This window comes from Saccostrea echinata, unplaced genomic scaffold (assembly GCF_033153115.1).
Source record: "Saccostrea echinata isolate AGI-Se365-2 ecotype Australia unplaced genomic scaffold, CSIRO_AGI_Sech_v1 ptg000002l, whole genome shotgun sequence".
In the NCBI taxonomy this organism is placed as follows: Eukaryota; Metazoa; Mollusca; class Bivalvia; order Ostreida; family Ostreidae; genus Saccostrea; species Saccostrea echinata.
The window spans coordinates 20,982,834-21,010,006 of NW_026889751.1; the positions used below are offsets into that span (position 1 = coordinate 20,982,834).

The window sequence follows — 27,173 nt, forward strand, 5'->3', positions numbered from 1 at the left end:
CAATGTGAAAAAAGTTTCCCATATTTGATATAGATTAAACAAAGCTTAAGACGTGATGTAAGTAATGCTTCAAGTGCCAAGTGTTATGTTAAAAAAGTAATGTTTAAAAATAATTCATAAACATATTATCTGTTAATTTACATGTCTTGTGCAGTTATGTATCTTTTTTCGAATTTTGAATGTATTTTAAATAAAAATATTTATTACATGTATATGAAAAAATATTTGTTCAGGGCCTTCAATTATAGCAAGTATTTAATCAATAAATCTGTGTTTTAAGGCACAATTTTATCAGTAAATATTGAATTGTTTCATTTTGACTACTTTGTTAAATCAAGGTAACAGAGGTAAAATCTACCTGGACCCCTTAGAGGGCCTCTTAATTGAGTGTGATAATTAAGTAGTTGTTTTAATGAGTAGACGTTCAGGGAATAAACCGGAAAAATGTGTGCAAAACGGGAATTTGTCCAGGTAAGATAATTACTTAATTGCTATAGTTTATATCATAGTTGTGAATTTGGAGAAAGAGATTCTACGGAAAGAATAGGAAGAAAAATCATGTGTTAATTTTGCACTTGATATTTTGATTTAATTCTTGAAAAAATCATTTTAAAACATAAAGAAATAACACAAAACTATAATTATATTCACATGATACTAACTAGACAGGTAAATTTTTTTTATTAATTAAGATTGAATTCATTTACTTATTCATTTTATCTTTATGAAATAAAGAAACATGGTGAAATGCGATAGGGATATATGTCTAAACTACCAACTTCATAATAATAATAATAACTGGATAAGTAAAATTCTCATAATGTATTCCCTTAAATATTTTTGATGCATTGGTAAAATACAGGTAATTCCAGGTAAATCCCAGACGAAGATCAGACTATAATTGCTATCAAAACATATTTCACACCTATTGTTCTATACCTAATTATCAAATGTGTGCAAAACGGGAACACACCATCCATTGACCTATGTCTTTTCCGGTTCACCGTCTTTTCCTTATTATTGAACTCATTTCATATTTGTCTATTTTTGGCTCATAATTAGAAATTAGTATTCTGTTGAGTGTTCTATACTAATCCAAACTTATACAATGTATTTAATATAGTCAAATAATAAACCATAACCTCAAAAGACACAGAAAAGGAATGTCATGTCAGTATTCGGCAAAAATTCCTGAAACTCGGATTTTTTTCTGGAATTCATCATTATAAAGTCAAATGTGCTTTAGAATGTATATTTTGTGACTGTGTCTTTACATTACATGCTAAAGTTTTGAATAGTTAATCTCATTTTCAATACTGTGTAGTGTAAACCTTATTTCAGAAACCTATGTATGCAATAGAAATATTGGCACATACTGACGTCCGTTGAATTTCAATGGGTTCAAACTTAACTATGCCACATATACATGTAATTGAAGAGATTGAGTGCCAGGTCATTCATTTATAAGTGTTTTTTTCTCCTAATGCAAGTAATTCTAATCCGAATCTTTACATTGGCGCCTTGATTCAGAATTTGATAAAGACTCTATGCGGACTATATGCACGGCATATCGAATTCCATAATACATTTAAATTGACTTGAACAGTCGCAACATTGCCCCAGAACAAATACATTAACCGCATAAGCGAGTTTTAAAAGGTTATAAAAATGTAATTTTTTTTCTGCAGTCTTTCCCGTTTACATGAATGATGTTATTGTTGGTAGATGTACGTGCTTTATGATTCACATAAACTTGGTGAAAGAACGAAAAATATTGTATCATAGATCTGTACGAAATAGTTGACCTTTTACACATTCATAAATTGCTTTAATTTGGTTGTTGCTTCAGTTAGTCATAAGAAATTAAGGAGAAAATGTACATAATATGCATGGAATTAGTGAGCTATTCATATTTTTAGGCTTCTGCAGGTTAATCGAGTCGCGCCGTTCAGACATTACGTGTATAGTCAAGTCTGTCAAGGTGGGTGTTGCTAAAACGCGGAACGGAAAACGGAACGGAACGGAAAACGGAAAATTTCAGATGTCAAGTTTTCACTAAGCACAGGTATAATTCAGACTTAGGAAGCAATATTCTTTATCTAATAGATGTAAATCATATCTAATTAAAAGTTATCGTAACAATGTGATTTATTCATGATTTTTTTCCTCAAAACATGTGGCATATATACATGCAATGGTCAATAAAATACACATTAATTAGACTCACATCCCATCATCTATCAGAATGTCTCACTTCATGCGCGGATCTAGAGGGGGGGGGGGGGTCGGGGGGTCCGGACCTCCCCTCCCCTGAAATTTGTAGAGATATGAAATGTATATACTAAACCAGCTAAAAGTGAACTTGGACCACCCCCTCCCCCTAGAAAACGCGGATCTGTATAAAGTTGGTACGAAAAGTCATAAGTATTGAGCTTTAGAAGTCAACGACTACCCCCCCTCCCCCCTACCTAAATAGGTTTTTCACGTTTGGGAAAGGACTTTACGGGGGGGGGTTGTTTTGTTTTTGTTTTTTGTGTGTGTGTGTGTGTGTGTGTGTGTTTTTGTGTGTGTGTGTGTGTGTGTTTTGTTTTTTTGCTTGTCAAGAATTTTCTAGGTTGGAATTTTTTTTTTTGACTGGGGTGGACACCCCCCCCCCCCCCGGAAAAATTCCTGGATCCGTGCCTGCACTTATCACTCATCCAAATCTGAATTTAAAAAATGGCTTATTCGTCAAAGACAAAATCATCATTATTGATTATAAAAGGGGCAATGTTGTTTTGAAACAGGCGAAGGAGAAAGACAAAGTATTATACGTTTGAGTTAGAGACAACGATCACTGGCATTAAGGAAACAATTTTTAAAAAAGTTTATTACAACTACAGGAGTGTTGATGCAATCCACAGGGACCTGAAACGGGGATTGAAGAAAGAGAACATACATCTATATGGCCAAATTGTGCAAAACAGTACAAACTGATTGCGCAGAATAACCTCAAGATGAAATTGGTGGGGAAATGACATATTTTCGAGAAAATATAGAGTTGTTATTTATATTTTAGTAGGGGGGGGGGAGGGGGGTTACAGAGATGTACGTTATCCACACCTAAGGTGCATGGGTACATATTCATTGCAAATTATGGAAATTTTCGCTCAAATCATGTTACATGTATATATGTAAGGCATTTTCTGTTCCGTTTTCCGTATGCTTTGTCTATGTTCAGACATCTTCATAAATAAGAGAATGATCATGACTAAATCAACTCGTATTTTAATAATTAAGGATTAAATATGAAAAAAAATATATGATGTATACTGTTTCTGGTATTATTTTTATATTTTAAGGGATTTAACCTGGAATCATACTTTCCGTTTTCCGTTCCGTTTTCCGTTCCGCGTTTTAGCAACACCCGTCAAAGGTATGCTGAAATTGCGTTCAATTTAGTTATATAAATAAGATTTCGTTTAGAAAATCATTTATTTAGTGGAAAAGAAAAAATCTTATGTACTATCAATAAATTTTTACCAAAGCTTGGAGATCAGGTTTGAGCACGTCAAAACATGTCAAAGCAGGAACGTACTTTCACTTTTAGAATATGACGTCATATTAAACCCGTTCGGAACACCTTCCAAAAGTACGACAACCAAAACAAGCAGACGACACGGAATATCCCGATCAGCTGTTTGTGTGTGTTGTTTGCAGACAGACAGAATACTTAAGAAAGTACTGCGATTCCATACTCATGATACCTTTTAGGACTACCAAAAAGACATTTAAGAATGAAGAAAGTAGAAAACTTCAAAGTATTCCTTTGGTTGGACTAGATGCAAATGACAGCTGCAAAGTACAGGTCGTAAAAGGTCGTGATACCCACCAGGACTTTTTAAGTTTGGTTGACAGTTTTTGCTACAAGGATTTTGACGAATCCAGTGAAGAGCACAGGGTGAAGAGACCACGGCTAGCTCTTCGTGATGACGAGAGAATTCCAGTCTACAGATTTACAGGAGCGGGATTTTATACGGAACATTGTGTATCCAATCGACATCATTTTGCTGTAAAGAGGACGGAAATGCGGGCATACTTCAGACTTCTGGGCAAGTACATAAAAACTATAATGGTAATATTCTTTATGTCTGTTTATTAATCATATATATTGCCATGAACATTGATGGATCTAAAAGTTTGTTGGAGTAACGATACGTGTGAACTAGTGAAGTCCCATTCAGGATGCGTTGAAAATAAAATAAAATAAAAATAACAAGCATTCTGAGAGTATTGCATTAGCAATACTAGTCCCCTACCGGCAAGTGTAATCTGGTTTCCGTTAAGAATTGAAAATGCCATAATTCCGTCAAAAATTAATAAAGCGGGACGAAATGCAAACTTGATCTATAACTAATCAAGGTAAAGCTACATACCAAAAACCAGCTCAATATCTACAAGCTTTTAGAAGAAAATTGCGGAAAACCCTTAAAAACTGAGAAGGCCGTAATTCCGTCAAAAATCAATGAAGCGGAACGAAATGCAAACTTGATCTGTAACTCATCAATATACACTCACATACCAAAAATCAGCTCAATATCTGCAAGCGTTTAGGAAAAAAGTGCGGAAAACCAAGTGGGACAGACTGACAGACAGACAGAGGGACAGACAGACAGACAGACAGACGGACGGACAGACTCAGAGGAAACCTATAGTCCCCTCCGGTTTCACCGGTAGGGGACTAATAAATAATTGAATATTATTAGTCAGTGTGCTTTTGTATTAAAAAAAAAAAATACCCACACTAATACAAGGAAAAGCACCGGAGTTTAACCCTTTTTATTTGCCCGTCACTAATCAGTTTAAATAAAGTCTTTGGGGTTCCCAGGTCAGGTGGCCTTATCTCGGTTTTTTTTTTTTTTTTTTAGATTTTTATTATGATCTTATATTTAACGTTACCCTTGTGATTTTACATACAGAAGATGATGTTATTCACGATTTTCTACTGAGAGACAGTTGCAAAAGGATCTCCGATAAGGTACACCCGAAAAAAAAAATATATGTGCACATTTCAGTAACCTGAAAGTTTAAATTTAGATTTAATGCTATATTCATACAAGTATTTTTCATATTTTTTCAGTATCTATTGGCAATGGTGTTTGCATACTTTAAAAGAGCACAAATGAAAACACGGGATTATACCAGAATGAACTTCTTCCTTGCTCTGTAAGTAGAGAGAGAGAAAGAAAGAGAGAGAGAGGCTTTTTGCATTATATCGGGATTAGATTCAGGGAATAGATTTGCACCACTTTGGGGGGAAGGGGGTGATTTTTGGGTTCATTAACTTCATTCATATTCTTTTAATACATATATTACCTGTAAAACAATTTTCCTGACACAGTTACCTCGCCAATGACATGGAGGAAGACGAAGAAGACTATAAATACGAGATTTTCCCTTGGGCTTTGGGTAAAAAATGGAAGGACAGATTCCCGCGTTTTCTCAGGAAGAAGGATTTGTTCTGGGCTAGAATATCGTACCGGGCTGTTGTCAGTCGGCGCTGTTGCGAAGAGGTTGGTATGATTTTATCAATCTCAAAAACGAAATGTTTTCCAGTCTGAGTCATAATAAGTTGTAAGGGCCTGCATGTAACAGGTTATGCCTGTTTTAAGAATACGTATGCATGTTTACAAATCTTGTACCGGCGTAAAGAATATAGATTTTGATTTTTCAAAATATGCCAATTTTAATTAATTAAAATAAACTTCTTTTGAAAGATTATGGACATCTATCCTGACCACGTGTGTTGGAAAAGAAGCCGCCCCCTGCACCACAGTGGTGCCATCAGGAGTTACGTGCATGACTCTGAGGGGGATGACGGATATCCCCGCGGTCCAAACGCCAGTCCCCGCCGGTGCCGAGCGTGTGAACCCTTCGACAGTCAGTACGACTCGGCCAGTCCTGACAGGGACGAATGGATTTTTTCTGGTGACGACATCTTCGACAACTCCCAGGAAGACTCCAGATTTGATATGAAACGTAAGATAATATATATATATATATATACATTTTTAATGTAAGGATATCAATAAATATTCGATTAATCCGTCGTCGATACTATGGCCTATCGAATAAAAAGTGATTTAATCGATTATTTTAAAGATTTGTTTGAAGTTTCACGTGAATGGAAGGGCATGCAACAACAGATAATTAAACATATATAATATACATACATAATATTGAAAATATAAATGACGTTGGTAGCACTTCTAAAGTAAAATAATGGAATTTTTCCATAATGTGAAATCCACGAAATAGTCATTGAATGAATATTGAAATATTTTCTCATTTATCACATCCTTGGTGTTATCATAAATATTTTTAAAATTATGGAAATTATTGGGGTTTTTTTGGTCTGTTTCAGCATTAAAGAAGAATCTTCCAAGTAGCAGTACAGACTGGCCCGTGGCTGAGGAGTAATGTGTGTCCTGTATATATGGAATATTTCTTCTTTTCTCTATCCTTGCTTTCCCTTTATATTTTCATCATGAATTATGAACTTTGACTGAAGCTGTTTCTGTGATATTTGAATTATGATGTAATGAAATAAACTAGAAATCTTTGAAACATTTCTTATATGTTTTGTCCAAAGGAAAAAAAAAATACAAAATGTACGTTATATGTTGGAATTTTTTTTTTTTTTTTTTTATTTTTTTTTTTTTTAGCTGAGATCTGAATAGGGTTTAAAATATAAAGAAAACAATTTAAAAGTTGCTTTTTTAAAAAGTGTAACATATATATCCCAATGTTTGTCAACAGTCCCTTACAGATGAAAAAACCAAGGTGTAAAGGGAAGAGCTTGAACCCTGTGCAACCCCCCCCCCCCACTTCTAGGAGGAGGTACAGGTAATTACATACTTTGACACTGCTGTACCTCACTCCCTATATGTTCTGGATACTCGGTCCGACCTTTTGTGACTACAGGTGCCTGGGGACGGGATCCCCCCCCCCCACCCCCGTGTTCCGTACCTCAAGGGTTCTTTGCCTTTTTTTTTTTTTAAACAAAATATTTTTCTATGACACATTCACGAAGTATTTCAAATGAAAAATCCAAAACATAACATAAAACTAGCTTTTTATAAAAATTCACAATCTCTGATCAGAATTCGAATATTCTTGGATCGAAGTGACAAAACCAGGTGAGGAAAACCCCCTGTACATCTATTTTTAGAAGCATAATATTGGAACGCCATATTGATATTGTGTGACAGAAGTTATGAAGACGTTTCTTGTAACAGGGCTTAGTTTTGTGTTAAGCGGGTTTGTGATTGGAAATGCATACTATCAGAAGAAGCAGTTTTATCCATCAGTGGTCTATATCACGAAATCCAATCCCAGTATGGCGGTAAGAAAGATTATTGGTTATGATGACGTGTTACAAACTTGTATCTGTATCCGACTTTCTATTTTTCAAAGGCACGCAAACTATATTTAAGCAAACATAAAATGAGATTTGAACTGTATTCAGTATCGTTTTAAGTATGAAAGTAACAATCATGGTCAATAATATAGTTTTAGAGTGTCAAAGAATGTTATGCAGAAATTGATTTTTAAGTTTTAAATAAAAAATTAAACATCATCCTGTGTTTTCAGATGCTGTACATTCAAGCCTTTGTTTTCATCATTCTCATGGGAAAACTAATGAGAAAAATATTTTTTGGGACTCTTCGACCTGCAGAAGTAGAGGTAATGAAACGATAATGATTATCTCAGCGAGATTCTTCAAGACTAAAAATTTTGGACAGAGGTCTCTTCCGAGAGACCTCTGTCCAAAATTTTTAGTCTCAATAAATCTCGCTGAAATTAATGAAATGATTGTATCAAAACTTTGAACCTACCTGAATATTACATAACCACTGAAAATGATAAGCTATAAACTGAAATACATAATTTATTGATTTATACATTAGGACTTCCATCCAAATAAACTACATCAGGATAATTCCCTGTAGTTAAAAAAAAAATCATTTTTTCTTAGGTCATGTAAATGTTGTGTCTCTCATGTTGGTTGAAACTCAATTCTTCCCTTTATAGAAGGACAAAAGTGAGGTATCCAACCCCTAATACTCCCCAGATTTGATTAGTGAACGTATGGTTAGATCTAACACTGAACTATTTGCATTATTTTAAAAGCCTTTGTAGAAAGTGATCAACTAAGAGAGGTTTTAGAAAGGGTAATGCAAAATGCATCTTTCCTTTAAATTAAACTGGAAAGTTTGTTACATGACAGCGATTTTTTCTACCCATTGGGAAAGAGTCCGGTACTGGTTCAAATGGGAAAAATAGCATCGAAGTAGAACAAAGGAAAATTTTCTGTCATTTAAAGAAATAAAAGATATTTTGCATTTATTCCAACCTCAATACTATTACTCCATGTTTTAAAGAATAAACAACAAGTATTTACTATTGTTTTTCATATCAATGTCCCTTGTTTTCGCATTTTAATGCTTCCAATTTGTCAAAATGTATGACACTACGCTGTCTGCACCACAGGTCCCATCATATAACGACTAATCTCTATTTTCGATTTAAGCAGAGGTGAAACAATCAATCAACTTGTACAATGTTTCATAAATAAAAAGAAATACAATGCATGTCTGTTGCTTGGCAGTTGAATTGGGAATTTTTAGTCTCAAAATTGGGAAAAATTAATGCTTTTTGGCATTTGAAATGGTACCTTTTATTGGTACCACTTATATAAGGGAAAAAAAACCCTGCATGAAAGAAAAACTGTTGTGTGTATATGTTTGAATGACAAAACTGTAATAGAAGGAAGTTGTACAAGAAACATTGGCTTTCAGTATTGTGATAAATCTGTATAAAACTGGGATGGACGACCAGAGAGATGGATCCACCTATTGAAAAAAAGTGTGTATTTTGCACAAAAAAGAGTGCATATTTCTAGATTTATATTTCAGTATATTTTTAAGGAATAAGCCATCTCAAAATATTATGAACCCATACATCCCTAACACATTCTTTTACTAACTTCCACAACAAAACATTCCTTACAACCATATTTATATGCCTCCTGAGCAAGAAATTGAAACCATCTAACTTTTCAACAAGGCAGTTAACACCTACTAAAATATCAGTGTTTTTGAACTAAGGATAAACTTACCAAAATAAATATGTCAAACATTTTCCTATGTTTTAGGTACTTTTTATAATGAAAACTTTCATTTAGGGTTCTTGTAAGTACGTACCAGTAATGTTTATTCCTGAGTATTAGAGGTTAGCAGTTACTGTAAAATCACTTATTTTCATAGGGTCAACATTTCGTGGTTAGAGAAAAAATTACTGGTTCAAAAGGATTTAATTTCGTGGTTAAGAACCCTCAATACACTGCACTGGTATTTTTATGCAGTTAGAGTGATCTGCCCTTAGATCTAAAATGAAATAAATTGAAATCTAAATTTATTATTTATTATTCAATTTGTAATCAATTCAAACATTCTAAACATTTCATTTGGTCTAGTTGAATTAACAGAATGCCTTATTTGCACATATTTTTGCCATTTAAGTAAGCAACAGTGATTTAATTCAGTTCACCAACAATTCATTGTCTTTGAATATTTTTCCTGGGGATAAATGGCAGGTACCCTATGTTGAAAATTAAATAGATATACTCCATATTTATATCTTTATATGATATTATTTTCTCAGAGCCTAAAAAAAAACATATTTCATTGGTGAATAGAGGGTCCTGAAATGAGAAACATAATACTGCAGTATGAAATTTAAACAATTCTTAGAGGATATGAATATGAGGGTCTCTTTATACCACAAAAACAAAAGTAAAACCCCCATGAAAATAAGTCACTGTCTGATTTTGGTCCAGTGTTTTGTATTAACATATGGTTTTTATTCTTTCAGCATTTAATAGAGAGATCATGGTATGCAGTGACAGAGACCTGCTTAGCGTTTACAGTATTTCGAGATGACTTCAGTCCAAAATTCGTAGCTCTCTTCACTCTTCTGTTGTTTCTGAAGTGTTTTCACTGGTTGGCCGAGGACAGAATTGATTATGTAAGTGAAGATTTGAAAAAAATTAAAGATATGATTATTATTTTCTTCACTAATTCACAGGCACTTGGGGGCTGGACCCCCCCCCCCCCCCTTTCCATTTTTTTTTTAATTTGGGGTTGAAACACCTTTTCCCTATTTTTGTATTAATTCTTATAATGCGCTACCTGATATTGATAATGTAACCCTTTTGTCTCAGTAAGCTGTTTTTAAATATATATTATTTTCAACTGATACATAAAAAGAGATGTATCAGTCAAAAACGATATATTTAATAAAAACAACTTATTGAGACAAAAGGGTTACATTATCAATATCAGGTAGCACATTATTAGAATTAATACAAAAATAGGAAAAAGGTGTTTCAACCCCAAATTAAAAAAAAAAATGGAAAGGGGGGAGGGGGTCCAGCCCCAAGTGCCTGTGCACTACTTTGGATGAATGACACTTATTCCAGCATTCTAGAGGATCAGAAAAAGCTAATTAATCAAAATTAGATGTAATAGATTACAGCTAGCTACTTTTGACATGGCAATATATAACAAAGTAATATAAAAGATTGTAGGGACAATAACTAAGGTTCTTACTTCTAGGAGTAGAATGACACAATTCAGTTAAGTTCTTAGGGACACAATGACATTATGATACACAACTTTCTGTTTCTGTAATAATGATTTTTAATCAGCTTGTTTTGTATACCTTTGCAGATGGAGAGAAGTCCTGTCATATCAGTATTATTTCACATTAGGGCATTAAGTAAGTGTAGTACTATCATCATTTTTATTTTACATCCACAAATTACAAAGTGCATGGGTTGTATGTTCGTTTGCCCTAAAACTTGTTTGCCCTTGACGCCGTTTGCCCTCATTCCCGTTCGCCCTAAAACTTGTTCACACAGGGTCCGTTCACCTTATTTATATTGCAGAAAATTGAATAATTAACCAATGGATTTTTTAAATAAATTATATGTACATTGGTACATAAATTGCACACGGGAGACAGCAGACGTATGCATGTGGTCACACTATAAATACCTGTCCTATCAAAGACCCGGCAGACCAACAGAAATTAACGTCTCAGTCCTTTAATTGTTTTCAAAACATAACGCAGATTGTATGATCCCCTAAATTACATTGACATTATTAAGTATAATTTAAATCAATTAAGCATGTAAAGAGCATAAATATCAGGGACCTTTATACTAGTGTATATTAGTATATAGGTCCCTGTAAATATCAAATTTGAAATATTTAATTAAGATTACAGTAAATAAAAAAAAATTGGTGGCAACATTTGAAAAAAAAACAGCAAGTCGTAAAATATTGAATGAAATTAATAATAAATGTTGATATTTACTAAATACTGTATATATAATGGGGCGAATGAGATATATGGCGAACGAGATATAGGGCAAACAAGAATAATGGCAAACTGACTCATGCGAACAGATAGATAGGGCGAACGAACCTGATACCAAGTGCATGCATCTATGTTAGCCAAGTTCTGATCCGCTAATCTACTCACAAACCCTTGGCCAATCATGCCATCAAAAGTCAGGTTTGCATCAGATGATCTTGAATCTTACCTCAGCTTACACACAACTTACGTCATTGAAAGAAATAAATAGTGTTTTTAAAAAGAAGAATTATCAAACAGGAATAGAGCAATTTTTAGTTGTTATATAGGGGGCAGATTTATACCTGTGATATAGATTCCAGATCACATTATGTGCACATCAACTTAAAGTTGGATGATGCCACATATATATTTATTGAATCATTTGAATGGCATGTTATGTGTGCATGTTACGAATCATTGTTTACCTGTGTTTTTCATTCCCGAGACTATAGAGTCAGGATATATCTTGAAAGGAGATATCATTATTTACAACAGCACTTGCTGATTGGTTGAACAATATTAGTAAACTCCAGAAAAAAAATCCCGACTTGAGATAGCACGATAGACCAAGGGTTTGTGAAGAGAGTAACAGATCAAAAACCCTTTGTTAGGGAAGATGACGTGCATGTTAATGTTAATTTGAATCATCTACCTAGTATATGTAAGATGGTAAGGATTTGAAATATATTTCTACATTTATGATTTGACGAAAATACTTTTGCAGAGCATTAAATAAGCCATTTAGTTAACCTATATTTTCTCTCTTTTTTTAGCACTGATAGCATTACTGGGTGTCCTAGATATCTACTTTATAAACCATGCTTACTACAGTACACTCACCAAAGGGGCATCAGTACAGCTGGTGTTTGGGTTTGAGGTAAATCATTTATTTTTTCCAAACATAGTACATGTACACAAACTACACATACATGTATACAGTATACTCTTTCATATTTCTCTGGTTATTTAATTAAACTGTTCTGTAGGTTGAAAATACCTAGTTGAGTAAATATGCAATTTAAATTTCCTCATATCTCTAGTGAAAAACGTAAAGTAAAACATATAGTTCCTTTCAGTAAATTCTATTGTTTAAAATGTTGTCTACTTGGTAAATTTCTATGGAAAATGTGGTGCCCAGATTAAACAAGTTTTACTCTATGTCCAGGGCTTAATATCCCTTGCATATAGGTCCAGTAAAAGGACCCTCTATTTATTGAAAATTGACTCTCTTTTTTCCCCCAAAATTAAAGTAAAAATTCCCAAGTGACAAGCATATTGAATTTCTTGGGCTTTTTGTCAACAATATTAATTCTGAGATTATATAAAAATGATAGAGGATAAATCTAAAATGTCTGAATATAATTGTTTTTATTTTACAGTAAAACTGATAATATTTCATCAGTATTTCCAAATTTTGTTTCTTATTTTTCTATAAAAAAATTCCCAATTGAAAGGGAATAGGAACCTGTACCAAAAAGGGTCAGTTAAGCCCTGTGTTAAGAATAGTCATGATTTTCTGACAAATTATATTAAGGCTACCAGGATGAAAAGATAAAATGCTTTCATCTTTCCTGTTTTCAGTATGCCATCTTGATGACCATTGTGGCTATGACATTTATGAAGTATATCCTACACTCTATAGACTTACAGAATGAGAATCCGTGGGAAAACAAGGCAGTGTACCTACTGTACACAGAGTTAGTACTAGGTAAATACTGTACACCTAGGTAAATACTGTACACAGTTAGTACTAGGTAAATACAGTACACAGAGTTAGTACTAGGTAAATACTGTACACAGAGTTAGTACTAGGTAAATATTGTACACAGAGTTAGTACTAGGTAAATACTGTACACAGAGTTAGTACTAGGTAAATCTGTACACGGAGTTAGTACTACATATGTAGGTAAATACCTACAGTACACAGAGTTAGTACTAGGTAAATACTGTACACAGAGTTACTACTAGGTAAATCTGTACACAGAGTTAGTACTAGGTAAATACCTACAGTACACAGAGTTAGTACCTGGTAAATACTGTACTTACAGTACATAGTGTTAGTTCTAGGTAAATACCTAGTGTACACTTGGTTCCAGGTAAGTAAAACTGTACTTGCAGTACACTTTGTTCTAGGTAATGTTTATTTTTTCAAATATTAATGTAAATAAAAGAACAAATTAGAAACTAATGAGATTTTATGACCTATTTCTTTGAATTTTCCTAATGTTGTGACAAAATACATGTATTCTAATAACATTTCCATGGTATTCTAATAACATTACCATGGTATGTTTGAATAATTCATTTTCTCTGGGAGAATCATGTAGTTTTATGGTTTATTATTACATAATGATATTACAGGTGCTGTGAAGGTTGTGTTATACATGGCGTTCATGGTAATCATGATCAAAGTCCACACATTCCCACTGTTTGCCATCAGACCCATGTATCTCTCAATGAGGTAAGTGATCGAGTCTTGCTCTACTTTTTCATTAAATTCTGAAACTAGTGTCCTTTTCAATAAAGTTTAACATTTCTTTTGAGTTTATTGTTTCGCATTATCTTTCAGGGGATTCAAGAAAGCCTTACATGATGTCATTATGTCTAGGAGAGCTATCAGAAACATGAACACCTAGTAAGTGTTTTTTTCGTGTCATGCTTGTGGTCTAACTAAGTTTTGTGTTATTATTTTGTAAATATTATACTCCTGCTCCGAAGGAGAGGGGGTATACTGTTTTACCCTTTGTGTTTGTCTGTCTGTCTGTAACAAATTTTGGTCGCAGTTTTCTCAGCAACTACATATTGCAGATGCTTGAAATTTTAGCACACTCTTTGTTTAGGCCTGTCATATGGTGGGATTCATTTTTACATGAATCTGATATCAACTTCCTGTTTATCCGTGCATCTGTCTGTACCATACATAACAAAATTTTGGTCACAGTTTTCTCAGCAACTACTCATTGCAGATGCTTGAAATTTTAGCACACTCTTTGTTTAGGCATGCCATATGTTGGGAGATATTTTTGTACAAATCCAATGTCAACTTCCTGAATAATCACTCTGTCTGTCCATAACTGAACTTGTGCACTTACATCAGGGGTATTATTAGTGAGCATTGGATCACAGACTTCTTGTTTAGCTAATCTGAGCCAAAGATTGACGTGAGCTCTTTTGAACACAGAGAGTCTTGGTGTGAGCCAAATTTACATCAAACCAATTTATTGTGAGGGCATTTCAACATTTGATCAAAGGTTTGAAAAAAAAAAAACTGTTTGAATGAAAACATAGATTTATAGGGATAGGACCATTTTAAAACTCTTCTATGGAATTTCAGTAGGACTGATCAAACGTTCAGTTTTTGAACAAAGAAGGGTACAAACAAATTGAGATCAAAGCTGTGATTAGTGAAAACTGAAATCTATAACATGTATAGTTTATTAAACAAAATAGTTCAAAACAATAGCCTTTAGTGTATTATGGGCTACATTAAGGGTTTTGATCCTGTCAGAGAAATGGAAATTTAGGTGGTTATTTTAATCCATTGGCCTTAAGATTACATTTAAGGGGCATACTGTTTGTTTTTGTTCATTTATAACTTTTTTTAGCTCACCTGAGCTGAAAGCTCAAGTGAGCTTTTCTGATCACCCGTTGTCCGTCATCCGTCCGTCCGTCTGTAAACTTTTCACATTTTCGACTTCTTCTCAAGAACCACTAGGCCAATTTTAACCAAACTTAATACAAAGCATCCTTGGGTGAAGGGGATTTTCAGTTGTTAAAATAAAGGGCCAAGTCCCCTTCAAAAGGGAGATAATCAAGAAAATACAAAAATTGGGTGGGGTCATTAAAAAATCTTCTTCTCAGGCATCACTGGGCCAGAAAAGCTGAAACTTTGAAGCATCTTGGGATAGTGTAGATTCTAAATTGTTTCAATCATGACCCCCGGGGGTAGGGCGGGGCCACAATAGGGAATCCAAGTTTAACATTGAAATATATAGGAAAAATCTTTAAAAATCTTCTTCTTAGGCACCACTGGGCCAGAAAAGCTGAAACTTATGTTGAAGCATCTTGGGATAGTGTAGATTCTAAATTGTTTCAATCATGACCCCCGGGGGTAGGGTGGGGCCACAATAGGGAATCCAAGTTTAACATTGAAATATATAGGAAAAATCTTTAAAAATCTTCTTCTCAGTCACCACTGGGCCAGAAAAGCTGAAACTTATGTTGAAGCATCCTGGGGTAGTGTAGATTCTAAATCGTTCAAATAATGACCCCTGGGTGTAGGGCAGGGCCACAATAAGTACTACGGGGGGGAGGGGGGGGGGAGAAATCAGGTGAAAAACAGCAAGGCCAAAGTTACTCAGGTGAGCGCTGTGGCCCATGGGCCTCTTGTTTAACCATAAACCCACAACCTTTGAACTAAAACACATAAAAATTTCATATTTGGTGATATTCAGAATCAAGTCTATGCTTTATGTCAGTAGAAATTAGACTTTGTAATTTTTGTTTATTTACAATTTATTCTTAAATAGTGTTTGGTTAAATTATCTCAAGGAGAACCCAATTTTGTTTTATTTATAGTTATCCTGATGCCACTGAGGAAGAGCTTCAAGTGGACGATGTCTGTATCATCTGTCGGGAAACCATGACAACAGCTGCTAAAAAGTTACCATGTAACCACATCTTCCACACCAGCTGTCTGCGGTCATGGTTCCAGAGACAGCAGACCTGTCCCACATGTAGGCGGGATGTACTGAGGACGACACCCACCCAAACACAAGCTCCACCCCCTCCTCAACCAGCGCAACCACAACCCCCTCAAAACAGTATGTGACATATATAAAATATTACATCTGTAGATCACCAGATTTTCGTGACACCTTATTTTCATGAGAAATTCAGAGGGTATTTTTAAGCAAGACAAAATTTTCATGAATTCGGGTTGTTGTTGTATGTAATAATCTTAATAATAAAAATATACGGGAGGATAAAATTTTTGCAAGCAGACAGTTTAGTATGATTATGTAAAAATAAAGTTCTCTGGAATAAAAAGTGATTTACATTATTAAATTTAAAGTTCAATGGCCCTCAGTTAAGAGATAAGTGTTATTGGGATAATGAGTCAAATGACTATTATTTCTTGATAAAATTTTCAACTTGAAATGTTATTATTTTTGTCCAATTTTGCACTGCAGCCTACTTGGAACATATTAATGATACATTGGATTGTTTTGGAAAATCATAAAAGTTTAAGCAAAATTTTAACCTCATTGCCTTAAACAGGTAAAATTGTCTCCTATTTTCAGTGTTTGGGGGTATGGCTGGTATGCCTGGTATTCCTCCTCAGATGTGGCAACAGCCCCCTGTTCCTCCCCAGCAGCCAAACCCAGCTCCACCAGGTTAGAGCAATATACTACAAACAATGAAAAAATCCTAACAATAGGGTTTTAAATAAACTTTTCATGCAATATTAAGCATCTGCATATTTTATAGTATATCCATGTTTAGTTTTACAATTTACTCTCTGAATGAAATCTGAAAGAATGGAAGGAATTTAAGGTACAAAAGCGGGATCAATAAAATAAATCATATTTCCTTTCCATAGGTGGCACCCAGACACCACAATCCACCACCTCTACTGCCACTGTCTCCTCCACGTTTACCCAGCCATCAGTGTCCACATCTACAGGCTTACCAGCAGGAATGGGTGGTCTACCTACAGGCATGCCAGCAGGAATGGGTGGTCTTCCTACAGGAATGCCACCACCAATGATGCCTATGTTTCCACCTCTCATGATGCCTTTTGGTTAGTATTTCTTATTTTTATCTTTATATTACAAAGTTATTTCATGAGAGCCCAAGGATCAAGGGAGCCTATTTTAATCAAATGTGGACAGGCTTCTGATTTTGTACCTGCCTTTGAACTCTTTACAGGCTTGCCTTATCCTTACAGGCATGCCTTGTCCTTCCACCAGTCAGGTGACCAGGCATCCTTATAGCTCACCTGAACCAAAGGTTGAAGTGATCATTTTTGATTGAAACTTGTCTTTTGTCTGTCTTGTTGTCAGCAGCATCATCAACATTGTAAAATTTCCACTATTTTCTTCTCCTGAACCACAGGGCCAATTTCAGCCATACTTGGCACAATTAAAGCATCCTTGGGAAAAGGGATTCAAGTTTGTTCAAATAAAGTACAATACTGTCTTTTTAAGAGAGATAACTAATGATGTATGAAAATTGAATGGCATCTTTCAAAATCTTCTTCTCAAAAACCACTGGGCCAGTGAAGATGAAACATGTGTGTAATGCTTCCTGACAAGTTTGTTCAAATAATAACCCCCATGGGAAATGTGGGGCCACAATATGGGAAGAAAGTTATACATTACATTGTATATATATTGGGACAAATCTTTAAAAATCTTCTTTTCAAGAATCAGTAGATCTGAAAAAAATGATGTGAATGTTTGCTGACTTAATTTAGATTTTAAATTGTTCAAATCATGGCCTTAGAGTAAAGTGGGGCCACAATAGAGAGAGTTTTACATTGAAATGTTCAGTCAAACCTTGTTATCTGGAATTTGATGGGACCCCAGGGTCAGTTGAGTGTTGTGGCCATGGGCTTCTTGTTTTTAAGATACAAACTGGATTTATGGTAAGGCTAAAATTCGGAATCAAATTCTACATAATGCATATATACAAGGGGAAAAAATTCATTCATCTTCAGAACAGCAAGACCATTTTGGTTATGATTTTGAAGCATTCCCATATAATGTGGGTTCAAGTTTGATTGAGTCTTATACCTTTGAGCTGGAGCCACAATTTGGGGTCAAAATATTCATAGGATTGAAAAGTAGGGCCTAGCAATTTTTCAAAAGTCCAAGAATACTCAGATGAGCTGTAGGGCCCATGGGTTTTTATTTTATTTATATTTATTTTTATTTCAGGGATTTATCAGCCTATTTTGGGAAACGCCATTTTTGGGGAATTGGGAAAAAATTATCGGCTATTTGATGAAATTGGGAAAAATTAAAAATGTTGCTTAAATCATGTATTCAGGTGGAATTAATTTAACATTTCAGCATGAACTCTGATTTGGGCAATCAAACAGACAATAAAATATCATCTTACTTCATCATACAATGTACAAGATCCGTTATGAATACTTGAGTAATAAACTAATAAAAGTAAAATTGACTTCGATGAGTATAAAGTATTTATACAACTTAGGGTAGTACATGTGTGTATGAGATTCCAATTTAGGTCATTATAGAATTTGTTTCTGGATTATAAACTCCTGCAAAATATTATACTAAGTACACATTTTCTCAAAGTCCTCTTTTAATATGTATTAATGCATTGAAAATATATTTTTCTAATTGAAGTAATGCCTACAGTCCTTACCATCCACTCGTAGATCAATTGAGTAGGTGAAAATAACTTAATAAATCAATAAAATTACACAATATCACCATTTTCAGGAAAAATGGAGGAAATTCAGATTAAAAGTTGGCGATGTTTTTAGTCTTTTTAAACATTTCTTATGACTGTAGCTTTGCTAAATGAGGTAAATAAATGAAAATTACAGACAATCTGACAATCTTACTTTGTGTTTTTCCAAGATAATTAAATATAAAAGCATTCTTCACCAATTGGGAAAAAATACTGCCAAATTGGGAAAAACTGCACTCATTTTCGATTGGGAATGGGGCCGAATTTCGGCCCCTGAGAGGGTACTGATAAATCCCTGTGTTTATTTCTGGCATTATATGAGAAATTTACTCTGTTTTCAAAAAGAGGCAGCAAGAGGGAATTTTATCAGCATTTTAATGATCAGAATAGTAGACTATTGGAAATAATTCTAAATCAGCCTCTTCAAAGGGATAAATTCACGTCTTCAATTCAAATTTTTAAAAGCCCAGACTTTGTATTGACAAATATATATAATGTTTTTCAGTTCATTCAAAAGAATTTAAATATTATTGCAAGTTTCCATAGAGCAGCATACTTATATATCAGTAATATTGCATTCCTCTTTTATTGAATTACCTATATAGAATACAACACATTAATGCATATCACTGCAGATATCTGATTTTCTTCACTTGTCTTTTTAACCAATGACACTGAGCAATAAACAGATTGTCATTTGCATCTGCACACAGTCCCCAGGGTACACTCAGTCCACAGTCTATGTAACAGAGGAACTGTCCATCCTGGTCTATGATGTGGACACAGTGATTGTTACAATCAGCTCTAAGGATGTGACTCTGACTGTCTGTCGTGATTCCTCGTGGATTGAATGGTTCATTCTTTGGAGCAGGAGTATGTCCAGTGTACCTGAATCTCAGTTTCCCGGCCTGATTAACCACCACTACTGCATTGTCAGACACACAGATATCACGGTTCTTGTTCTCAGTTATGTATGTACATGTAGTATCAAATGAATAGAGAGGTTTACCTTTATCATCAAACTGAATGGTTTTTTTCTCTGTGGAGCCAGAGTAACAGACAACTTTTGTTTGTTTTTTATCTTTACTGTCCATGATAACCAGGAGATCACCAGAGGAGGTACTACAGACACCTTTAGGTTTCCAGTTCTGTAGTCTGATCACCTCCTCTATCTTCTCATTCTTCACAATGTTCACAGTTCTATGCCAGTAATCAGTATAAACTAGATCTCCACTTTTTGTCACTGCTATGTTAGACGGTATTTTCCCTGACTTGGTTCTGATTGACTTAAGTAGTGATCCCCGATTGATGCTGAAGAGTTTCATGGTGCTGTCATTCCCACCTGTCCAGATTTCTTCATCACTCAGACAGGCCACATTGTAAAGGTATTCATACCCAGTGTTGTCTATGGTGGTGACAGTCTCTGGTTGATCAAGCAGCTGTTTGACTGGAGGAGAGGATCCAGCTTCTGGTGATTTCTGTGTTGTCTTCATGCTGTAGCCATGTTTATCTGATGTTAGAGAACTTGATGATAAGGCTCCATACAGTTTACTAAGTTCTTCTCCTTGGATTTTTCCTGGAATGAATTTGGGTAAAGTCGGCATTATTTTGTGTGGAAGATTTCTGTATGTGTGTACATTGGATGTGACACTAAATAGTTTTGACATGTCATTAGTGTCTATAGCTATTTCAACTGAATTGATTTCATCCTTGATGTCAGACATTGTCTTGTTTATTTCATCCAGATGTTTCTGTAGAGTTTGTAACTGTGTGTTTTTCATCTCATCAACTTCAGCTTTAAGTTTCTTGACAAGTTTGTCAATTTCTCTGTGCCAGTCCTCTCCATGTTTTGATATGGCTGTTGAGAGATCTCCATATTCCTTTTCTAACTGACTTATTCTGTTTTGTACATCAGAGGCAATGTCCTGGTAGGTTGGATAAACGGTATCATTTAATTCATTTCTTTCTTTTGTAAATGTGTCTTTCTTTTCATCCAGAACTTGCAAGATTTTAGATAATTCATGACCTAAATGTTGATTAGATGAAATGCAGCTGATGCAGACAGGAATATCACATTGTTTACAGTACATTTTACATCGTTCTTTATCATGAGTTGTACATGCTATATAGAGGGTAGTCAATTTCCTGTCCTGAAATTTGACAACTTTGTGAACATTGGATTCACCTTTTGAGATGTGTTCTCCCACACAGGCCTTACACAGGTTGATAAGACATGTATCACAGTGCATCTGTACCACAGCGGTCTCACACAGGTCACATCGCATCACATCCTGGGCACTGGTACGGGGGTCCATCATTAGATTTTGTGTCTGAAGCATGAAAAGTTCAACATTAATGATTATACATATATTGACTGGTTTTGAGGGTAACAAAAGTTCTGTTAGACCAGAGAACCACACTGTACTAAAAAGTATGTCAGAGGCCATTACGCTGACAAGTCTTGGATATGCATGTATACACTTGTAGATAATAAAGTCATATAGCTGTATATATACAAAATTCATTAAATCTTTGTGTAAAAGAAATTTTGTTCCCATGGTTAAAGCTTACAGTATGAATTTTCTTAGATTTTTAAAACAACTTTCAAATTTACAAAAATGCTCTTCTCATGTTTATTACCTGATTTCAGAAATGGCGGCCACCCTGTCTAAGCACTCTGATCATGTGTCCTACTTACCAGTGTCGCACATATATCTACCTGTCAGGTGTTTTTACTTCCTGGTCTATAGTGGGGATTTAAACATTGGCAAAGCCGCAATGTTCCAGGCCCTCATAGAGATATTTAAGGAATCACTGTCTAGTTAGTAGAGTATGCCAGGGCATCAACGCTAGTTGGAAACATGGGATAAATTATCCCACGTTTCCAACTATCGTTGATGTCCCTGGCATACTCTACTAGTTAGTAGAGTATGCCAGGGCATCAACGATAGTTGGAAACATGGGATAAATTATCCCACGTTTCCAACTATCGTTGATGCCCTGGCATACTCTACTAACTAGACAGTGATTCCTTATATTTCTATTTCATTGTGAAATAAAAATTGTAAATTTGTTTTTAAATATGTAGACTAATAGATTTAAATTACACGAGGCCTCACATGTCAATTTCAATAGTCCCCGCCCACTGACATCAAACACAAAGACAGCCGCATGAAAATTACGTGCATTTAAGGCCTCCTTGGCGTCAGACACAAAGACAGCCGCACGAGAAATACATGCATATTATGCCTTCTTAGCTCCTGACCTTTGCTTGGCAAAATTTGCATTCCGATAGAATGACCAAGAAATCAACTCAAATAACTTTCAAAGAGTTATCAGAGAGACAAATGGAAATATTTTATGTAATGGTACTAAACAGGTAATATTCTGGTACCCTTAAACCCACCAAGCCTTACAGATTTAGCCAATTGAAAGTTTTTACAATTTTCAATTCATTTTCAATATACACAATCATGTAAAATGTTGATGAAATGAACATGCAGAATTTTTCACCACATCGAAGATTTCTCCAAAACCCTTATGTTTCAATTATGCACATTATTTTATCCCCATTTTCTGACATCAATTTTTTTCTGCAGAAACTGCAAATATAGATACAAGACACAGATATACATGCACTTTTATTTTTTTTAGAGTCATTTCCAATTATATCCATCATTATTGTCATCATCATCATTATTACAATTTACAATCAGTGGTAAATAAAAGAGAAATGAAAATTTTTTCAGTTACTTGACTGTTTTTATTATACCATTTACTTTGTTGGAAAACAAGTTCTCCAAAATATGACACTTTTTGGGGAGGTTGTTGGTAATTACTATGCTTCCTTCACATGATCTAGACCACTGTTATCAGTATCTGTCACATCTTTGTCCTTCCCAGCATAGCTGTGGTCAATATCAATCTGTTGACTTTCTGTTCCCTGACCACAGCCTTCAACAACTCACTGAATTTCTTTCTTGTTATAATGATGATTCCACCCATACAAATGAGTATATTGGTTTCTTGTTTACCTCAGTAACATTCACTTTATTGGTTTTACTGCATAGAAAATTCTACATGAGAGATGTACACTCAAATATTTTCAGCAGGGGCACATTTATTAAACCTTTTCCTTTGGTTAACCCTGCCTTGCCAATGCCCCCCTTGGGGCCTGAGGGCTGAAGCTAAAATCATCCATTAATGCAATCTTTAAAATATCTTCTATATCTCGTGGACATCAAGCAGTTAAACTGTTGGCGTGATTGTAATAAGCATTGAACCCTCTCCCAAAATTTGGAAATTCATTGTTCCCTTCAAAGCAAAAAATTTTGGAAACAAAATGTGTTTGTGAAACACTGATGCCCCCATATGGCAACTTAAAGCAAAGGTTAAACTTTCTCAAATGCGACACAAATATGTTGCTACCCAAAGTAAGGTCTCGTCTCAAGAAATATACCTGTGAAATATGAAAGCCCTAGCAGCAACCATTGAATAGATATGGAAAAGGTTAATGTTTTTCAAAAGAAAGTAAATATCAAGGTCAAGGTCAAATGGTCAAAATTAATGGTGCCTAAGGAAAGGCCTTCTAACAGGAACTACACATGTGAAATATGAAAGCTGTAGCACAAATCGTTCAATAGTTATAGCCAATGTTAAAGTTTTTCAAAAGTAGGTCAAACTCCAAGGTCAAGGTCAAAGTGTCAAAGTTATTGGCATCAAAAGGAAGATCTTTTCACAAGGATTACATAAGTATAAAAGCCCTAGCACCAACCATTCAAAAGTTATGGCCAGTGTTAAAGTTTTTGCAAAACTGGGTCAAACTCCAAGGTCAAGGTCAAAGGGTCAAAGTTGTAGGTATCCAAACGAAGGTCTTGTCACAAGAATTACATATGTGAAGTATGAAAGCCCTGCTAGCACCAACCGTTCAAAAGTTATGGCCAAGGTTAAACTGCAAAATTGGGTCAAACTCCAAGGTCAAGGTCAAAAGGTCAAATATGATGGTACCCAAAGAAAGGTCTTGTCACAAGGAATACACCTGTGAAATATGAAAGCCATAGCTTCAACCAAACAAAAGTTATGGGCAATGTTAAAGTTTTTGCGGACAAACAGACAGACAGACAGACGGATGGACAGGGCAAAAACTATATACCCCCGAATCTTTGATACAGGGCATAAAAATGATCTATTGATCAAAACTAGCTTGAAAGCCATGACATTCACAAGAACAAAAAGGCCATAATTTATAAAGCTGGCATCTTCAAACCTTGTCAGTTACTGCTTATGTTGAAATAATGGACTTCACTAAAAAAAGGGTTTTATTAATCAGAATGTGCATATTCATTTGTCAGGAAAAGAATGATGACCCAGGTGAGCATTGTTGTCATTTGGGCCTCTTTTTTGTATGTGCATTTTTTACCTATTTACAGGCATGCCTCGTCCTCCTAGCAATCTTTCTGAGCTTTCTACGGAGGATCTGAGGAAGATTGAGGGACAAGAGAGGGAGAACGTAGAGGCCAGGATTCAGTGGTTGAGGGATATCCAGGCATTAATGGATGGAGCCATGGTGATGATCAATCAGTACAACACAGTAGCAGCTCAATTAAGGTACTCTATTATTAAGAGATGATCATGAGTAGTTTTATATTACACCATGAGGTAATGATGTAATAAGAAATAAATGCAAACAGTTTTATTTCATGATTGGGGCTTCTTGCAAAATAAGGTGATAATACTAGTGAATTCCTCACATATGTTTAGGAATCTAAAGTATCGTGTATCAGCATGCAGTTTAAAGTTTGTTGAAATTACAAGTACTTTTTTTTTACAATTACCCACCGTTCACGGTAGCTCAGTTGGTAGAGTGCTCGCTCCGTGATCAGGATGTCGTGAGTTCGACTCTCGGCCGCGACTAAGTCGATAAAAATGGGTAGCAACTGTTCCTTCGCCATGCAGTAGGCACTTTGAAGTGAAAGTTGCGGGTCCTTCGGATGAGACCTTAAAAACCGAGGCCCTGTATCACGGCAGGCGTTGGCACGATAAAGATTCCTCACTGCTCGATGGCCCTCAGTGCTGAGTAAAGGTCAAAATTTGAAGCCCTTCACCAGTATATGGTGACGTCTCTATATGAGTGAAAAATTCTCGAATGGGATGTAAAACTACATACAATCAATCAATCATTTACAATTACCTTGTAGTTGATTTTTCTTACAGCACTCCAGTTATAAATACAAATGTATCCTCAGCAAATAGAAGTAAGGAGGAACAGTCAAAGAGTGAAGTCATAAAAACCAAAGAGGAAATAAAAACAGAACCCTCTGGGACAGATCTTAGTAAGTTCAATTGTAAGAATACATAAAATATTGAAATACTCTTAGTAGAGAGTCTGACATGGTCTAAATACATGGTGAATGTTAATGGAGAAACAAAAAAATCTGTAAAAGAAAATAAAGTTAGAATTAAATTTATTTATCTTAACTTATCTTTAATTTACTTGGTTATAAATTAGTGACCTTTGATTGACAGATTACGAGGATCTGGAGGGAGCCACGGGATACAGCCCCCCAAAGGAGGAAGAAATGCCAGAATGGGAGGATCCAGCCAAAGAAGAATTCGCAGATGAAATGCATGAAATCCGACGGCGGAGATTACAGAAGTTTGCCCAAGAACAGAAGGACACGCCCACTACTGACACAACCAGCTAGCACTACGCTGGTTCTATGTGTTAATTTTCAACAGTGCCTCCCTCATCCATAAATTTTGTAAACTAAGTGGGTTGTCTTTCTTTGGTTTCATTCTAGACCTGTCTATACATGTAACCCACATGTAGGCGGAAAAATTGTTTGCAGAGTTACCTCCTCTATTTTAATTCATAATACATACTTCACTGAAAATTATGCATTAAGGAGTTTTGAATGTTTGTGTCCCTGGAAATTTTGTTGGGTTTTATCTGAAACAATTCCAAGGTCATATAGAATTCTTCCTTTTGTAACAATTTATTGGATTTTCCAAGAAAGGATTGTGCCATACCCCCACGTACAAGCAATTCATGCGTATTTAAGATTAGCAATGGATGTTTATGCCTGTCATATGATTAAAAAAAATTGATCCCCTCCCCTGTTTTTTTTTCATAATTCATAGTTAAAATAATTTTAAGATTTCCAACTAAAATTGGTATGCATTATTCAACAAAATATTTCTTGGAGTGGCACTTTAATTGAGGGTGATTTAACAAAGGTCAGATGTATGAAAGTGTTTACAATGTACAAGTAACTGTGTTTGAGTATTGTGTATGTGATGAAATTATTGTGGTGCTTGATTTCATGTCATTAAAATTCTGCTCATTTTGTTACATGTACAGTACATATGATTATTTGTAAATATTGTATTATTATTTTTGTTAATTTCATTGCATTGATATTTAACTCCTGTTTTTCCTTGACTCATAGCAGATATAGAATTCAGAGCAGTGAACTGAAAAAAAGATATGCAAGAGAAGTTGATTGTACTAAAGTTTGGGATGAACATTCAATGTTCTGGACACCTTTTTTTAAAATTATCTTTTCTTTTTGTTGGTAACCTGAATAGCAGATAAAAAATGTATTTACCATGCAAAAAAAAATTGATACTGGAAAAAGAAACTAAAAAAAATGATACTGGAAAAAGAAACCATTGCTTTAATTAATATGGTAAGGGACTGGTTTGAAATAAAATCAAGTCTTTTAGTATATTTCCTGCCTTTTGTTTTCATTTTGATTTTAATTATTACTCATTTGAAATAAGGAGGAGTAATGCAAATGGTCTACAATATTTTGATGTCAGGACCTCTGAATCCAGGGTTGTGGGATTTTTTTTTTCAAAAATATTTCAAGCTCCAACTTTATAATGAAATTTACGGACACAAAAAATGAAGGACACACAGTTAAAATATCACCAAATTACCATTTATTGCAAAAGTATCAATGACAAAGATTGTGAAATAATGATGCCCCCATATGGCAGCGCATGGTCAAGGTTAATGTTTTTCAAAAGTAGGCCAAATGCTAAGTCAAGGTCATCAGGTCAATATCGTACCCACAGAAAGATCTTGCCACACGGAACAAACTTGTGAAATATGAAAGCCTTAGCACCAACTATTCAGAAGATATAGACAAGGTTAATGTTTTTCAAAAGTAGGTCAAATACCAAGGTCAAGGTCATGAGGTCAAAATTGCTGGTACCCAAAGAAAGGTTTTGTCACAAGGAATACTCCTGATGTACGGAAG

The 27,173-nt window shown here is 34.9% G+C and overlaps 3 protein-coding genes across 3 annotated transcripts; 2 read left to right on the plus strand and 1 right to left on the minus strand.

Annotated features, from left to right (window-relative positions):
- Window positions 1-3,607: 3,607 nt before the first annotated feature.
- On the plus strand, window positions 3,608-6,579 carry LOC133201382 (speedy protein 1-B-like). Its single transcript, XM_061337204.1, has 6 exons — window positions 3,608-4,091; window positions 4,959-5,017; window positions 5,120-5,205; window positions 5,381-5,552; window positions 5,757-6,018; window positions 6,404-6,579. The coding sequence occupies exons 1-6, from the start codon at window positions 3,740-3,742 to the stop codon at window positions 6,457-6,459; spliced, it is 987 nt and encodes a 328-aa protein (XP_061193188.1). The 5' UTR covers window positions 3,608-3,739; the 3' UTR covers window positions 6,460-6,579.
- A 657-nt stretch (window positions 6,580-7,236) lies between these two features.
- On the plus strand, window positions 7,237-26,638 carry LOC133174212 (E3 ubiquitin-protein ligase synoviolin-like). Its single transcript, XM_061309286.1, has 14 exons — window positions 7,237-7,384; window positions 7,633-7,725; window positions 9,916-10,068; window positions 10,773-10,821; window positions 12,237-12,340; window positions 13,045-13,171; window positions 13,825-13,924; window positions 14,033-14,098; window positions 16,042-16,286; window positions 16,767-16,859; window positions 17,066-17,266; window positions 24,339-24,516; window positions 25,123-25,241; window positions 25,435-26,638. The coding sequence occupies exons 1-14, from the start codon at window positions 7,256-7,258 to the stop codon at window positions 25,611-25,613; spliced, it is 1,836 nt and encodes a 611-aa protein (XP_061165270.1). The 5' UTR covers window positions 7,237-7,255; the 3' UTR covers window positions 25,614-26,638.
- On the minus strand, window positions 19,475-21,261 carry LOC133174220 (tripartite motif-containing protein 2-like). The gene has a single exon (XM_061309298.1). The coding sequence runs from the start codon at window positions 21,246-21,248 to the stop codon at window positions 19,536-19,538; it is 1,713 nt and encodes a 570-aa protein (XP_061165282.1). The 5' UTR covers window positions 21,249-21,261; the 3' UTR covers window positions 19,475-19,535.
- Window positions 26,639-27,173: the final 535 nt, after the last annotated feature.

What these genes read in the sequence shown, in the direction of transcription:
- LOC133201382 (XM_061337204.1), top strand. Translation starts at nt 3,740, where the DNA reads ATGATACCTTTTAGGACTACCAAAAAGACATTTAAGAATGAAGAAAGT. An exon ending in GGCATACTTCAGACTTCTGG is followed by an intron (nt 4,092 to 4,958) that starts GCAAGTACATAA and finishes TTTTACATACAG; the next exon opens with AAGATGATGTTATTCACGAT. An exon ending in GTCGGCGCTGTTGCGAAGAG is followed by an intron (nt 5,553 to 5,756) that starts GTTGGTATGATT and finishes TTCTTTTGAAAG; the next exon opens with ATTATGGACATCTATCCTGA.
- LOC133174212 (XM_061309286.1), top strand. Translation starts at nt 7,256, where the DNA reads ATGAAGACGTTTCTTGTAACAGGGCTTAGTTTTGTGTTAAGCGGGTTT. An exon ending in ATTTCACATTAGGGCATTAA is followed by an intron (nt 10,822 to 12,236) that starts GTAAGTGTAGTA and finishes CTCTTTTTTTAG; the next exon opens with CACTGATAGCATTACTGGGT. An exon ending in ACCACAACCCCCTCAAAACA is followed by an intron (nt 16,287 to 16,766) that starts GTATGTGACATA and finishes TCCTATTTTCAG; the next exon opens with TGTTTGGGGGTATGGCTGGT.
- LOC133174220 (XM_061309298.1), bottom strand. Translation starts at nt 21,248, where the DNA reads ATGCTTCAGACACAAAATCTAATGATGGACCCCCGTACCAGTGCCCAG.